At 44.1% G+C, this 12,714-nt stretch overlaps 1 protein-coding gene and 1 non-coding gene across 2 annotated transcripts; one reads left to right on the forward strand and one right to left on the reverse strand.

Annotated features, from left to right (window-relative positions):
* Positions 1 to 2,401: 2,401 nt before the first annotated feature.
* On the reverse strand, positions 2,402 to 6,213 carry Znf764 (zinc finger protein 764). Its single transcript, XM_013141743.3, has 3 exons — positions 5,708 to 6,213; positions 5,473 to 5,586; positions 2,402 to 4,776 (listed from the first exon to the last, which is right to left on the reverse strand). Exons 1-3 carry the CDS (start codon positions 5,901 to 5,903, stop codon positions 3,848 to 3,850), a joined length of 1,239 nt encoding a protein of 412 aa, XP_012997197.3. The 5' UTR covers positions 5,904 to 6,213; the 3' UTR covers positions 2,402 to 3,847.
* A 6,365-nt stretch (positions 6,214 to 12,578) lies between these two features.
* On the forward strand, positions 12,579 to 12,714 carry LOC111754047 (small nucleolar RNA U109). Its single transcript, XR_002788779.1, has one exon. It is a non-coding gene; the product is annotated as a small nucleolar RNA U109 (small nucleolar RNA).

The raw sequence follows: 12,714 nt of genomic DNA on the forward strand, positions 1-12,714 counted from the left end.
GAAGATTAGTTTCAGTTAAATTTGCTACTTCTGGATTTAGCTCAGCGGTATAAGTGCCTGCCTTGCAAGCAGGCAGTCATGAGTTCAATCCCTGGTACCAATAAAAAAGACCAAAAAAAATTCTTTAAAAAAATTTGCTACTTCAGCCTAGAATTTAGCTCTGTGGCATAGGCACCTGTCTAGCAAGCACAAGGTCATGAGTTTGATCCTTGGTACCAATAAATAAATAAATAAATAAATAAATAAATAAATAAAGCTACTTTACCTGAATAGTGTCTTTTCTCCAGACATTTGCGGGGGGAGGGAGGGCAACCGGGATCAAACTCATGTTCTCACACCCGCCACATAGGCACTTACACTGCTGACCTAAATCTCTGGCTGTCTCCAGACTTTTGACCTCCTTTGAAGTTTCTCCAGATTGACATCTAGTTTTCTCGTTGTTTGTTTGCTTGTTTGTTTGTGGTGGTGCTAAGGACTGAACTCAGGATTTGTGCACTGAGCTACATCCCCAGTGTTTATTTTTAAAACAGCATCTGGAACTGGGAATGGTGGCACACATCTGGAATCCCAGCAACTGGGAAGCTGATGCAGGAGGATTGCTTCAAGTTTGAGACCAACCTGGACTACACAGTGAGTTCAAAAAAGGCCTGAAATACATAGGGAGACCCTGTCTCAAAACAAAACAAAAAAATACCTAGCATCACATTAAGTCACTGACTGCTCAGTCCAGGTTCAAACTAGTGATTTTTTTGCCTCAGCCTCCCAGAGTGCTGGGATTATAGGCATGTGCCACCAGCATTTCTGGTTTCTTCCTCTTTAAAATAGGTCAGACACAGGGCTGACACTGGTGTACAAGCAAAAGCATACCGGCCAATAGAGGACATCAACCCTTTACTACTCCTGGATATGTTATCCCAACCTCAGCAGAACAGGATCCACCGAAGGCTGACTGCTTCTACCATCTGCACAAAGCTGGACTCTGACCACAAAGGAATTAGTGGTAGATGGATAATGGAGTCAGTCACAAGGTAACAGGGGATTCTGTACAGAATTTGGGAGCACAGATCATAAAGTTCCCTCTGTCTGCAAATCTCATCTGAAAAGTTCCTGGCATGGACATTTTGTTCACAATGGTACCAAAACAAAGTAAAGATACAATGTTTACTTTTGTTTGCCTTGCAACTCTTATCAAGCTGGGTTTTTTCTTGCCCTGGGTCTTTCCTGTGGCTGTCCTATCAGAACCATGTGGTGCTGGAGGTATGGCCACCCATCCAAGTCTGGATCTGGGTGTAATCACAGGTCACAGGGACAGAGCATTGGCTAAGAGGCTGGCAAGGATCTTAGGAATGCTATGGAAATAGCCATAGCAGTGGCATGTGCCTGCAGTCCTAGGTACTCTGGAGGTTGGGGCAGAAGGACTTCTTGCGTAAGAAGTTTGGGGCCAGTTTGGACAACATAGTGAGAAAAAAAAAAAAAAGCAGGCATGGTGATGGTACACACCTATAATCCCAGTACTTTGGAAGCTGAAGCAAGACCCTCTCAATTTCCCCCTCCCCACCAAAACAAAGTTGGGGACAGTGGTGCCCATCTGTAATCTCAGCTCCACAAGAGACTAAAGTAGTAGACTGCAAGTTCCAAGCTAGACTACACAATTTAGGGAAACCTTGAAACCCTGTTTCAAAATACAGTAAGTCCCTGACTTGTGAGCTCCGTTCCTAGATTCTGTTCATCAGATTTGTAGGCTGAGAAAGTGAATCTTCTACAGTATACCCATTAAAGTTCACAACTCAAACATTTGCAAATCGGAATTACTGTAAATTTTACACTTCATCTTAGCCAAAAGGCCAAGAACGATTCAAAATAAAAATTTTAAAAGGGCTGGCAATGTAGCTCAATGTAAAGGTACTGGGCTCAATCCCTAGTTACACAAAAAAATGAAATAAAAAATAACTAGCTGGGCATGGAGCCTAGCAGTAGAGTAGTTGCCTAGTCTGTGCTTTAAAGCCCTGGTTCAACCCCCAATACAAGTAAACCCTGGAGTCTCACGGTATCACTTTGGGCAGGTCGCTTCACATCCCCTCGCCTCAGTGTTCACAACTGCAAAAGCTGAGCTCTCCTCCTGTCTAAAACCATGAGAAGGCCGCTAGCTGCAACTGGAAGGCCTGTGGACCCTGGGACGTTGAGGGTGGGGTTCCCAAGGTTTCCTCCTTCAAAATCAGGAGGTGCCCATCAGCTGACTGGTGCCACAGCTCAGCACACATGCCACGTCGTTGTCATGAAGATCTGATCTTTGGGGTCTCTCTTCAGGCAAGCTGCTTTCTTCCCAAGAAGTTGTAAGAGAAAATGAGATGATGGACAAGACAAGTGCTTCACAAACCATAAAATGCAATACAAGCAGAGATGTGAAAAATGCTTCCCTTTACTTCCTTCCTGTCATCTTATCTCACATACACACCATCTCTGATTCAGGAAATTAAAGTACTACAGACAATGGCTTGCGAACTCAACTGGTGCTCAGCTCCCCCAAATTGTGACTTTATGGAAACTTAGGTCAAGTTGCCAAATCTTTGTATTTTTCAAGCCAAAGTCCTGGGTTTTTGTGTTCAGTAAACTGAATGTTAAATGTTTTTAAGACATGCTGGCCTTGAACTCACTGTGTTCAGGCTGGCCTCAAACTTGTGATTTACCTGCCTCAGTCTCCCAAATGCACTTTAAGTAAGCACCACACCTGTTGCTGATTTTTCAATCTTGACCATTAATTTATAACATTTGAAAATACTGCTCGCATCAAAGTAAAGTACCTGCAGGGCCAATTCAGGACCAGGCCACCAGTTTTTACTTCTGGATTAAAGAGACAATGGATCAAAGCCAGCCACTGTAGCAGATGCCTATAATCTCTGAGTAACATAATTTAAGACTCCATCTCAAAATAAATTATATATATATATTGTTTGTTTGTTTTGAGGTCTTATTATGTAGTCTAGGCTGGCCTCAAATTCATGGTAGTCCTTTTGTCTGACTCCCAAGTGCTGGGATTACAAATGTGTGTCACACCTGGATTTCAAAATAAATTTCTGAAGTGCTGGGTGACTGGGTCTGTAATCCCAGCATGTTCTGGGTGGTACATGCTTGTCATCCCTGCACTGGGAGGCTGAGGCAAAAGATGCACAAGTTTGGGGTTGGGGATTTAGCTCAGTGGTTAAGCGCCTGCCTTGCAAGCAGGTAGTTGTGAGTTCAATCCCCGGTACTGATAAAAAGGAAAAAGACAAAAAAAAAAAAAAAAAAAAAAAAAAGATGCACAAGTTCAAGTCCAATTTAGCAATTAGCAATTTAGCAAAATAGCGTACAGAATCTGAGTTGACTCTTTTCTTTAGTACCTCCAAAAAGGGAGAGCACAGGTGGGGCTAGGGATACAGCTCAGTGGTAACACTTTCTTAGCAAATCTAAGTCTAGGTTTTATCCCCAGCACCAAAATAATAATAAATTTAAAGATACTTAGGGGTTGGGGATTTAGCTCAGCGGCATAAGCGCCTGTCTGGCAAGCATGAGGTCATGAGTTCAATCCCCGGTACTTAAAAAAAAAAAAAAAAACTCACTCAACAAAGTTTCCAACAAAGTCTAGTGCAAGTTCTTACCTCAGCCCTGCCTTGTAAGAGGGAGCCCTTCTATAGGCTAGTTTAGGGCTATGGGGAACAAAGTATCAGCAGATGAAGCTGATGAAGGGCCAATGAGACTAGCCCCAGTGCAGGGCTTGTAGATCTTCTGTGACCCTCAAGGCTGCCACAGAGGCTTGTCCTGAGTTCATTTGGGGGCCTTAGACAATGTCTAGACTTTCACCCTTGCCTTGTCACTTTTGAGGTTGTCCCCCACACTCCTGAAAAATCTCTGGGTAGTGCTGGAAGCCCACAGGTGGGTCTAGGTCTCCAGGGCCAGGGGTCAGGAACATAGGCAACTCGCTGCCTCTCCTGCCCCTGTGGCCCCCGATTCTTGGCCGATGGACCCACTGGTGCTTGGCCATGGCTGACTTCTGGCTGAAGCACCTGCCACACTGAGGACAGGGGTAGGGGCGCTCGCCGCTGTGGGTACGCCTGTGGACTACCACTTCCGAGCTCTGTCGGAAGCAGCGCCCACAATCTGGGCAGAAATAGGGTTTCTCGCCTGTGTGGATGCGGACATGGCGCCTCAAGTCTGAGGAATGGGCAAAGGCACGACCACAGTCTGTGCAGGGGAAAGGGGTCTTGCCACTGTGTACCCGCTGGTGCTGGTGGAGAGCAGAGCTCTGGCGGAAGCAACGGCCACAGTCCACACAGCGGTAGGGCTTTTCACCAGTGTGGACCCGAAGGTGAGTGGTAAGAGCTGAGCGCTGTGTAAAGGCCCGACCACAATCAGGGCAGCAGTGGGGCCGTTCCCCTCGGTGGATGGCTCGGTGTTTGCTCAGGGATGAAGCCCGGCCCAAGCCCTTGCCACAATCAGGACACTGGAAAGGCTTCTCGCCTGTGTGCGTGTAGAGATGCTCCACTAGTGTGGAGCGCCAGGCAAAACTCTTTCCACACATATAGCAGCCATGACGCTGGTCTGCTCGTGGGACAGAAGGGTGGGCACGGAGTGGAGGGCGACCCCGATGATGTGCCTTGGAGGGTTGCTTCAAGCTATAAGGGAGGCCAGCAGAGGAGAACTGGGGGGCCTTCAGTCTAAGAGACCGGGAGTCCATAGAAAATGTCTTCTCCAGTACTTCAGTCACCTTCTTTTCTTTTTTCTCTTCCTTATTTCTAGAATCTGCTGGGAGATAAGAGGAGAGCTCAGACTCTGGTTTATCCTGGTCCTTAAATCCCAAACTCTGACATGGTAACAGACAGGCCCCTCAGACACAACCACCTTCTAGACCCAGAGGTACTCCTAGAATTTAGTGCAGTACAGTCAGGGAAGCTTGGAGTGACATCTTTTGCCAGCTGTAGAGACTGAAAGGAGGGAAAGAACAATATAATTAGGCCTCAGAAATGGAGAAATGGCATCAGTGAGAGAAGGGAGGTGACAACACCTGAGCTGTATCATGAAAAATGAGTGGACAACTAAGGATGTACCAAACCAAGCATGATCTCAACAGGCACTGAAAAATCCAGGAATGCTGGGCATTTTGCAAAGATTGACAGGAAGAACTGAAGGAAGAAAGCAGAAGGCAAGAGAAAGTAAACTGGAACACAGGAGGTGGCAAAGAAGCCAGTAATGTTGAAGGACAAATCAACAGAGCTTAGTAACCAACTAGGGGTGAGGAACTCACACAAGACTGCAGGATCAGGTAGACCCAGCAGAATCACAATTACACCCACTTTGTAGAATAAACCTTGAGGCCAGACTTAATGGCCTTAGTCAGGAAAGCAATTTAGAGAAGCAGGTAGGGGGAGCTGGCAGAGGGCATCACGATGTGCTAGGCACAGAGAAATCCCAACGGGCCCAAATACTCAGTAATTTCACCTGTGTCTGCTTCTGTCGGCCACTTGGCCACCTCTGGATCCTGGGCATCTGGATCCCACAGGTCAGCCTCTTCCTCCACCCAAGAGATCAGCGCTGGCTTGGTGCCTCCGCCTCCTAGGGGAGAAGAAGGGACACCCCCACGATGCCAGGAGGCCGCCCCATACGGTACCCCCTCTACGTGCAGGGCCCAGATCAGCCACGGGGTGTGGGCCAAGCGGGTGGGCAGGGCTCTCACCGAGCGCGCTCAGGAGGCTGTAGGTATCGCGCATCACGTCCCGGTACAGCGCTCTCTGCGCGGGGCGCAAACACCCCCACTCCTCCGAGGAGAAGTACACGGCCACATCGGCGAAGGTTACAGCCCAGGGCTCCCCGCACTTGGGCCCTAAGTGGTTCGAAGCCCGTGCAGGGAGCGGAGCCAAAGGTGGTGCCATGGGAACCACCAGCGCCGGCCTCAGGACACTCGCCTCTCCTATCGGGTCTGGTCACGCGCAGCAACTCACGCTCACGATCGTCCCCACCCCGGGCCTAGGGGTCGCAGGGCGGGCCTCAGGGCACAAGGGGGCAGAACTGGCCCTTTGAGGGCCCATTAGAATGGATCACAACTGAGGAGGGCAGAGAGTACATAATCAGAACTTAGGAAAAATGGCGGCAGCGCGGCATCTCGAGTTCTCTTTCCACGCAGTCGTGCCCATTGTGACGCCACCCTGGCTTCACGCTGTGCCTTCCCGCCCTCACCCAAAATGGCCGCGGCGGCTACACGCGCCAGTCTGAGACGACCGCGTCGGTGCACCGGGGTCGGGAGGAGGCGGGAACTTCTCTACGTGCGCGAGGCGGAGCTACGGTACAGCCCCACCCAGCTCCCAGCGGGAGGGGTCGGCTCGGGAGGCCCGAGCGGGCGGAGCCTTTGCGATTTGGCCGTTAATTTGCTTCTCTGGGCTGTTAAAAGTCCAGCTCCAGCCCATCGCTCTCTTGTTCGGTGCTCATTATCTCAAGATGGAGTAAATAAAACCAGTTTTGAGACTTGAACTTGGGGGGGGGGGTTCTACATTATGGAGACAGCGGGGGATTGGGGGAGACTAGGTTAGGGTGTGAGGACAAAAAGGTTTTTCTACAAGCTTACCTTCTCCCATGGAGGACACAAGAGGTCATTAAAAGCATCCCTTTCATTTTGTCACCTCTCAGTGCCTACTGTTTATCACCTGGACCAGAAATGCACAGGGTAAGACTTGAAGCTCTCTAGGAGGTCTGGACCCTCCTGGAAAGAAGCAAGGGCAGAAGTTCACATCCCTGGGGATTAGTCCCTGAGCATCCGGGGACAGGTGTAGGGGCCCTTGCTTGACCGGAAGCATGGAGGTATTCACTGTGACAGAAGTGGGTGCTGCCTCCAAAGAGTCACTCCCTGGAGTACACTGGGTCAGACTGAAGTTTTGGGAAAATATGACTGCAGATTGAAAAACTGAGACTTTTACATTCGATTTTAATGTGAGGAGGGGTGGAAACGTCATACCAGGTACCCTTCCTCAGTTTTAAGGATAGCCAGGTATTATTTGAAGACTCAGTAATGTTTTATTCAGTGGGGTTAAGTGCCCTTGACGTTGCGAGAAACAGAGTCCTTCCAGGTAAAATTATCAAACACATAAAGATTGCTTAATGTAGTGGTCAAGTGGGTCAGAATAAAATACTTAAGTGTGCACTTGAAAGGGACCTTTGACATCATATTGGTTTTTTGTTGTTGTTTTGGTTTGGTTTTTGTGGGGTTTTTTGTTTTTGTTTTGTTTTTTTTTTATATTGGGGTTGATGTCATTGGGATAAAGGAAGAAATGTTATTCTTTCAGACATGACAAGTAAATCATCTAGCAATGTATGCCTAGTTTTTGTTTTTGTTTTGTTCTGTGTGTTTTGTCTTTTGGGACAAGGTCTCACTATGTAGTTCACACTGGTCTTGAAGTCACTAGTTAGCCTGGCTTCAAACTCTCGGTGATCCTCCTACCTCAGCCTCCCAACTGCTTCCTGTCTCAGCCTCCAAGTGCTGGGATTACAGGCATGGGCCACCATGCCCTGCTAATGCCTAGTTTTTGTGCATACTTTACAAAGTGGAAAGTTAACGTTGAGCTACAGACTCCACTCAGCTGCAGTGTGCCTTTAAAAAAACATAGGCAAAATAACCATGATTCCCCACAGTCAGTTAGTTAAGACAGAATATCGCTATGTGGTTCATTGTTGCCTTAAACTATGTAAACCAGACTAGCCTCAGTGATCCTTCTGCCTCAAGCCTCCTGAGTACTGGGATTGTAGCCATGCATTGCTTACATTTTTAAGAAAAATTTCTGTTGTTGTTGTTACAAGGTAAGAAAGAATATTCAATAATGTCTCCTCCCACCTTATTCCTTTATTAATTAATCTATTTATTTTTGAGACAGAGTCTCACTATGCAGGTCAGGCTGGTCTTGAACTCACTATGTAGTCAGGCTGATCTCAGACTCATGGCAATCCTCCTGCCTCAGGCTTTCAAGTGGTGAGATTACAGGCATGCCCAGTCCTTAGCAGTTTCTGAAATACTCTCTAGAAAGAGTCTGTGGTATTTCCACACATTTAGAGGTGTTTAAAAGAGACATGCTACATGTTTGTAAAGCCAGCACTTGGAAGCCTGAGGCAGTAAGATTGCCATTACTTTGAGACAAGTCTGGTCTCTGTAATTGATTCAAGGTCAGCCTGAACTACATATTAATATCCTGTCTGAAAACTAAAACTAAAACAAAAAAACAAGATCCCGGGCCGTGCATCTTTCAGGGCCATACAGTTCACAATCATTTGAAAGAAAACTGATGTCTGTGTATTATTCAAGGTCAGGTGACCTATTAATGATTCCAGGCCTTCAGAGTCCTAAATATGAGCCCTTGCCAGTCACCTCCAACTGTCTTTCCCTGACCTGTTCCAGAAAGCAGAGTGAACATTTGGAATATACTGACCCCTGCTGACCATGTGAAAAGGAACTGGAATTTTTTTTTTCCTTAGGAAAGGATCTCTGCAGTTTAGGCGTTTTGTTTTTGTAATTGATACTAGATAGGTCAGACTCATGACTGGTGCTTCCCAGGCAGGTACTGTGCACTGAGCTATATCTCTGGCTCTTTAGGCTGTTGTAAACTCACTGAGTATCCTAGACTGCCGTAATTCTCCTGCCTCAGCCTCCCGAGTGCTGGGATTATAGGTATCTTGCCACTACACCTGGATGGAACTAGAATTTTAATTTATGAAGGTATTATTGGATTGAGAATGGAGCTCAAGGGTAGAATGTGTGCCACCTTAGGCCTGAGTGCAATCATCAGGCTTCAGGTTTTTTTTAAAAAATGATACTGGGTATGGTGGCACATGCCTATAATCCCAGCACTCAGGAAGATGAGGCAAGAGGATTACAGCAAGTTCAAGGCCAGCCTGGGCTACAGAGTAAGCTCAATACCAACTTGAACTACCCAGTGAGACCCCCATCTCAAAAATGAGTAAATAATTAAAAAGACAAACTATGACACTATAAAATATTAAATGAATTTCTAGATGACAGGGCTCATTTGTTTTAATGCTCCAGTTAAATGCGCCTCAAGAGTTCCCAATTCTAGGCTTTCCAAACAACAATGTGACAGAGTACACCCGAGCTCTGTAATTTTGTCAGGTAGGTAGATAGCCACCTTGAGGGCAAAGGGGTGGGCATGCTTTGCCAGCTATAGTTGAGTAAACAAAATACTTCAGTGGATAATAATTTATAATCGTTTGTTAGTTCTTAGACCCAAAGCCCAAAGCAATCCCACAGAACACAATAACATTTTAAGGTTACATACTAGGTACACTATCTTATGTGGTCACTGGGCTATTTCTCACAGTATACAGCATTGCTGGAAGCCACGGCCTATATCCAATGATATCAGAAAGGGGAGAATTCTTTTTTTTTTTTTTTTTGAGACAGGGTCTCACTTGTAGCCCAGGCTGGCCTCAAACTCATAGCAGTCCTCCTGCCACAGCCTCCCTGGTGTTAGGATCATAGCTGGGAGCATTCTTTAAAGACTCTCGCTCCTGGAGCTGAGACCTGATTGAGATTCCTGTATGATTAAGGTCCCTGAGGGAACACTGACCACTAAAAGAAACAAAGAAGACATTTTTGAAATATCAACAATCCAAAGTGAACCCTAACAAATGTGAATAAGCATTATAATCGCCATAGCTCCCTCAACCCCAGGAGTAACTTTTCTGTATATAAAAATTATCCAGACTCACATGGGTGCAAATGCCTTTAAGGTACTGCCTGCCTTCTTATTTGAAGGCGTAACTCTCTATATAGCTTTAAAAAAAAAAAAAAAAACAGTCTCTCTATGCAGTTCAGACTGGCCTTGAGCTCACTTTGTAGCCTAGACTGGTTTTGAACTTGCAACAATCCTCTTGCCTCAGCCTCCTGAGTGCTGGGATTATAGAAGTGTGCCACCATGCCCAGCTGCTATATATATCTTCTTTACAATAAATTCTACCCATACTTCTACATGGCTGCTCATATTTCATATATATATATTCATATATATATGATTTCATATATATATATATATATGAGAAAGAGAGAGAGAGACAGACTATATATACTCCAAACTGGGGATCAAACTCACAATGATCAGCTTACAGAGTGCCGGGGTTACAAGCATACAATGCAGCAACCTACATAACTCTCAAACTCCCAGGGTGAGGACCATGAAGGGCAGCAAGAAGGTGAAGAAATAAAGACAAAACACAAAAAGCTGGGATCAGGTGGAGGCCTCTTTCCTCATGGGAAGAAAGGAGCCGCTCAACCACCATAGCACCTTTATTTATACACTCGGGAAGATGATGTCAGTTCAACTTGTTTGCCTGGCTGGCCTGGGCACCTTGCTTTGTTGGAGCTGGAAGTTTGTTTATGTGGCTAGCACTGTTCTCAGGGCTGGCTTTGCTTTAGCTCCACTCATGTGGTCGATCTCCAGCTTCAGCCATTCCCTAGATCTCCTCCTTTTCTGTTGCACATGATGTTGGAGGAGTTGTGTTTGGAGAACTCCATAGAAGACTTTTTTCATTATTGAACTCTTTTTATTTTGAGTGAACTTACTGATTTAGGCTAAAGATATTGCAATCCAAGGATTTTAAGTCTGTATTCCACAGTTTAACCGTGTTTAGTCCATTAATTCATAACAGCAGTCAGTTACCAGTGTTAGTGATTTCAATTTCAATTTTATAGGTAGCATATTACTATGGCATTGGTTTCATACCTCTTGTAGTTATACTTTTCTGCAGGATGTTTAAGGCCAAGTTAAGGCGAAAACTGTATTAATTATAATCAATCTCTTGCTATGTATCAAGGTCAGTCAAGTTCCCTCAGGAAATATCTTGGAACAATATACAGCATCTCTTAGTACTTCTTGTCAGTGTCAGCCATCTGAATGAGTCATGGCCATTGCTTGACCACGTTGCTTTCTATGAAAGGTTAGGAGATTTTTTTCTCTCTTGGTGACTCTCAATAGATACACTATGTATCCTTGATCACTTGCTTCTGTGGTCCCACAATCTCCTTGGTCAGAAGATCGGGGACTCACTGAGTTACGGGATGTTGGAGCAGAGGCTGTCTTATGTTCCGGGTCCTCACTGACCTCAAAGGGCTGGGACCAGAATATTGGCTGTCCTGTTAGCCTGTCTATCTTTCTAGTTTTTGGTCTCAAACCTCGATTGTCAAACATCCAGAAGAGAAGGTTAATGACATCACATTATAATGAAGGCAGTAAGTGTAATATTACAGTTTTATCTAAATGTTGAGCACTTTAGAACATAAAATAGAACCATTATTTTCTGACAATTATGGATGTTATATTTTAATTCCTATAGAATGTTAACAGTTATATATTTTGCACATAAAATTGGAAATCAAGAGCCACACATAATATTGCAGCATGACAACCATGATGACATTTTGTAACATGCTTAAATTCTCATTTTGACATAGTATAACTTTTTAAATCAATCATCTCTATCTAATAACTAAAAAACTTTTACCTAACTTGTTAACCTTTAGTGGGATGTACATCTCATAAGTTCTTATTAAAGCAGAGGCCTGAATCTGAAAGAACACGTATCACCATAAACCATCTCGGTTTTACATTTTGGAAGATCCACACATCTCAGGCATCTCTACATTCTATACACTACAAAAAATGGTAACAATGAATTGTCATAGCCAATTTGTACCAAAGCATCTTTAAATTAAAAACTGATTATCTAGAAAACTTAATCCTTTGATGAGTGAGCAATGTAAACATATTACAATAATATATATTTTTATTTTAATAATATATTTTAATAATATCTCCTATAAGGCCATGGAGATCATTGAGGCTGCCTATCAATGAACAAGAACTAGACAGTGTTTCAAGGCAACTGCTTTTTTAGTCATCAATTGAGATTTTGTCCAATAATTTTCCCCAACTAAGGAATTTTTATTTAATTATTTTAACAATTTTTTGTTGTTGTTGTTTTGTCTTTTTCTTTTTCGTTTTTATCGGTACCAGGGATTGAATTCACGACTGCCTGCTTGCAAGGCAGGCACTTATGCCTCTGAGCTAAATCCCCAGCCCCCTATCTTAACAATTTTTGATGACCTATGAGAAAACCAAACTTGGTATCATTTTGACCAACTGGCCTCACAGGTGGAAGTATGCTTTTTAAATCTATAAATCAAATTAACTTATGAGCAAATGACTGAAAAGTGCAACAAAGAGAAAAATTGTTGAGCTCAGATAAAAAACAGCTGTTAACTTATTGGACAAATGGACAAACTCATTCACAGTTTAACAGACTGGACAAACAGACAAACATACTGATAAGACTGACAAACATCTTACAAAATCAGAGTGTACTCAAACATATTTTTAACCAAACTGAATTATAACAGTTCTCTTAAAATGTTAGAAGTTTGTAATTATAAATAAACTATAATTTGTAGGTCAATTAGCAGAGATCTCTTATAAGAAGAATTTGGAAGTAATAAAATTTTTATCTATAGTATATAATTTTTGTATTTTATTTTGTCTTAAGAATATTGGTAACTTAGGCATGTGGAAATGCCTTCTTCTCATGCCTTGTGGAGCAGGAATATATCCATGACATGCTACATTAAAAAAAGGAGTTTTCAGGGCTGCCAACCTTACAGTAGAGGTTGAGTGGTAGTATATTTCTCCTACATTA

This window comes from Cavia porcellus, unplaced genomic scaffold, assembly GCF_034190915.1.
Source record: "Cavia porcellus strain 051 isolate PalLab524CR breed Dunkin Hartley unplaced genomic scaffold, mCavPor4.1 scaffold_16, whole genome shotgun sequence".
NCBI lineage: Eukaryota > Metazoa > Chordata > Mammalia > Rodentia > Caviidae > Cavia > Cavia porcellus.

Excerpts from the sequence above, each read along its gene's own strand:
- Znf764 (XM_013141743.3), bottom strand. The coding sequence starts at position 5,903 with ATGGCACCACCTTTGGCTCCGCTCCCTGCACGGGCTTCGAACCACTTA. Across the intron at positions 5,587-5,707 it reads CAGCCTCCTGAGCGCGCTCG|GAGGCGGAGGCACCAAGCCA; the intron begins GTGAGAGCCCTG and ends CTTCTCCCCTAG. Across the intron at positions 4,777-5,472 it reads GCCGACAGAAGCAGACACAG|ATTCTAGAAATAAGGAAGAG; the intron begins GTGAAATTACTG and ends ATCTCCCAGCAG.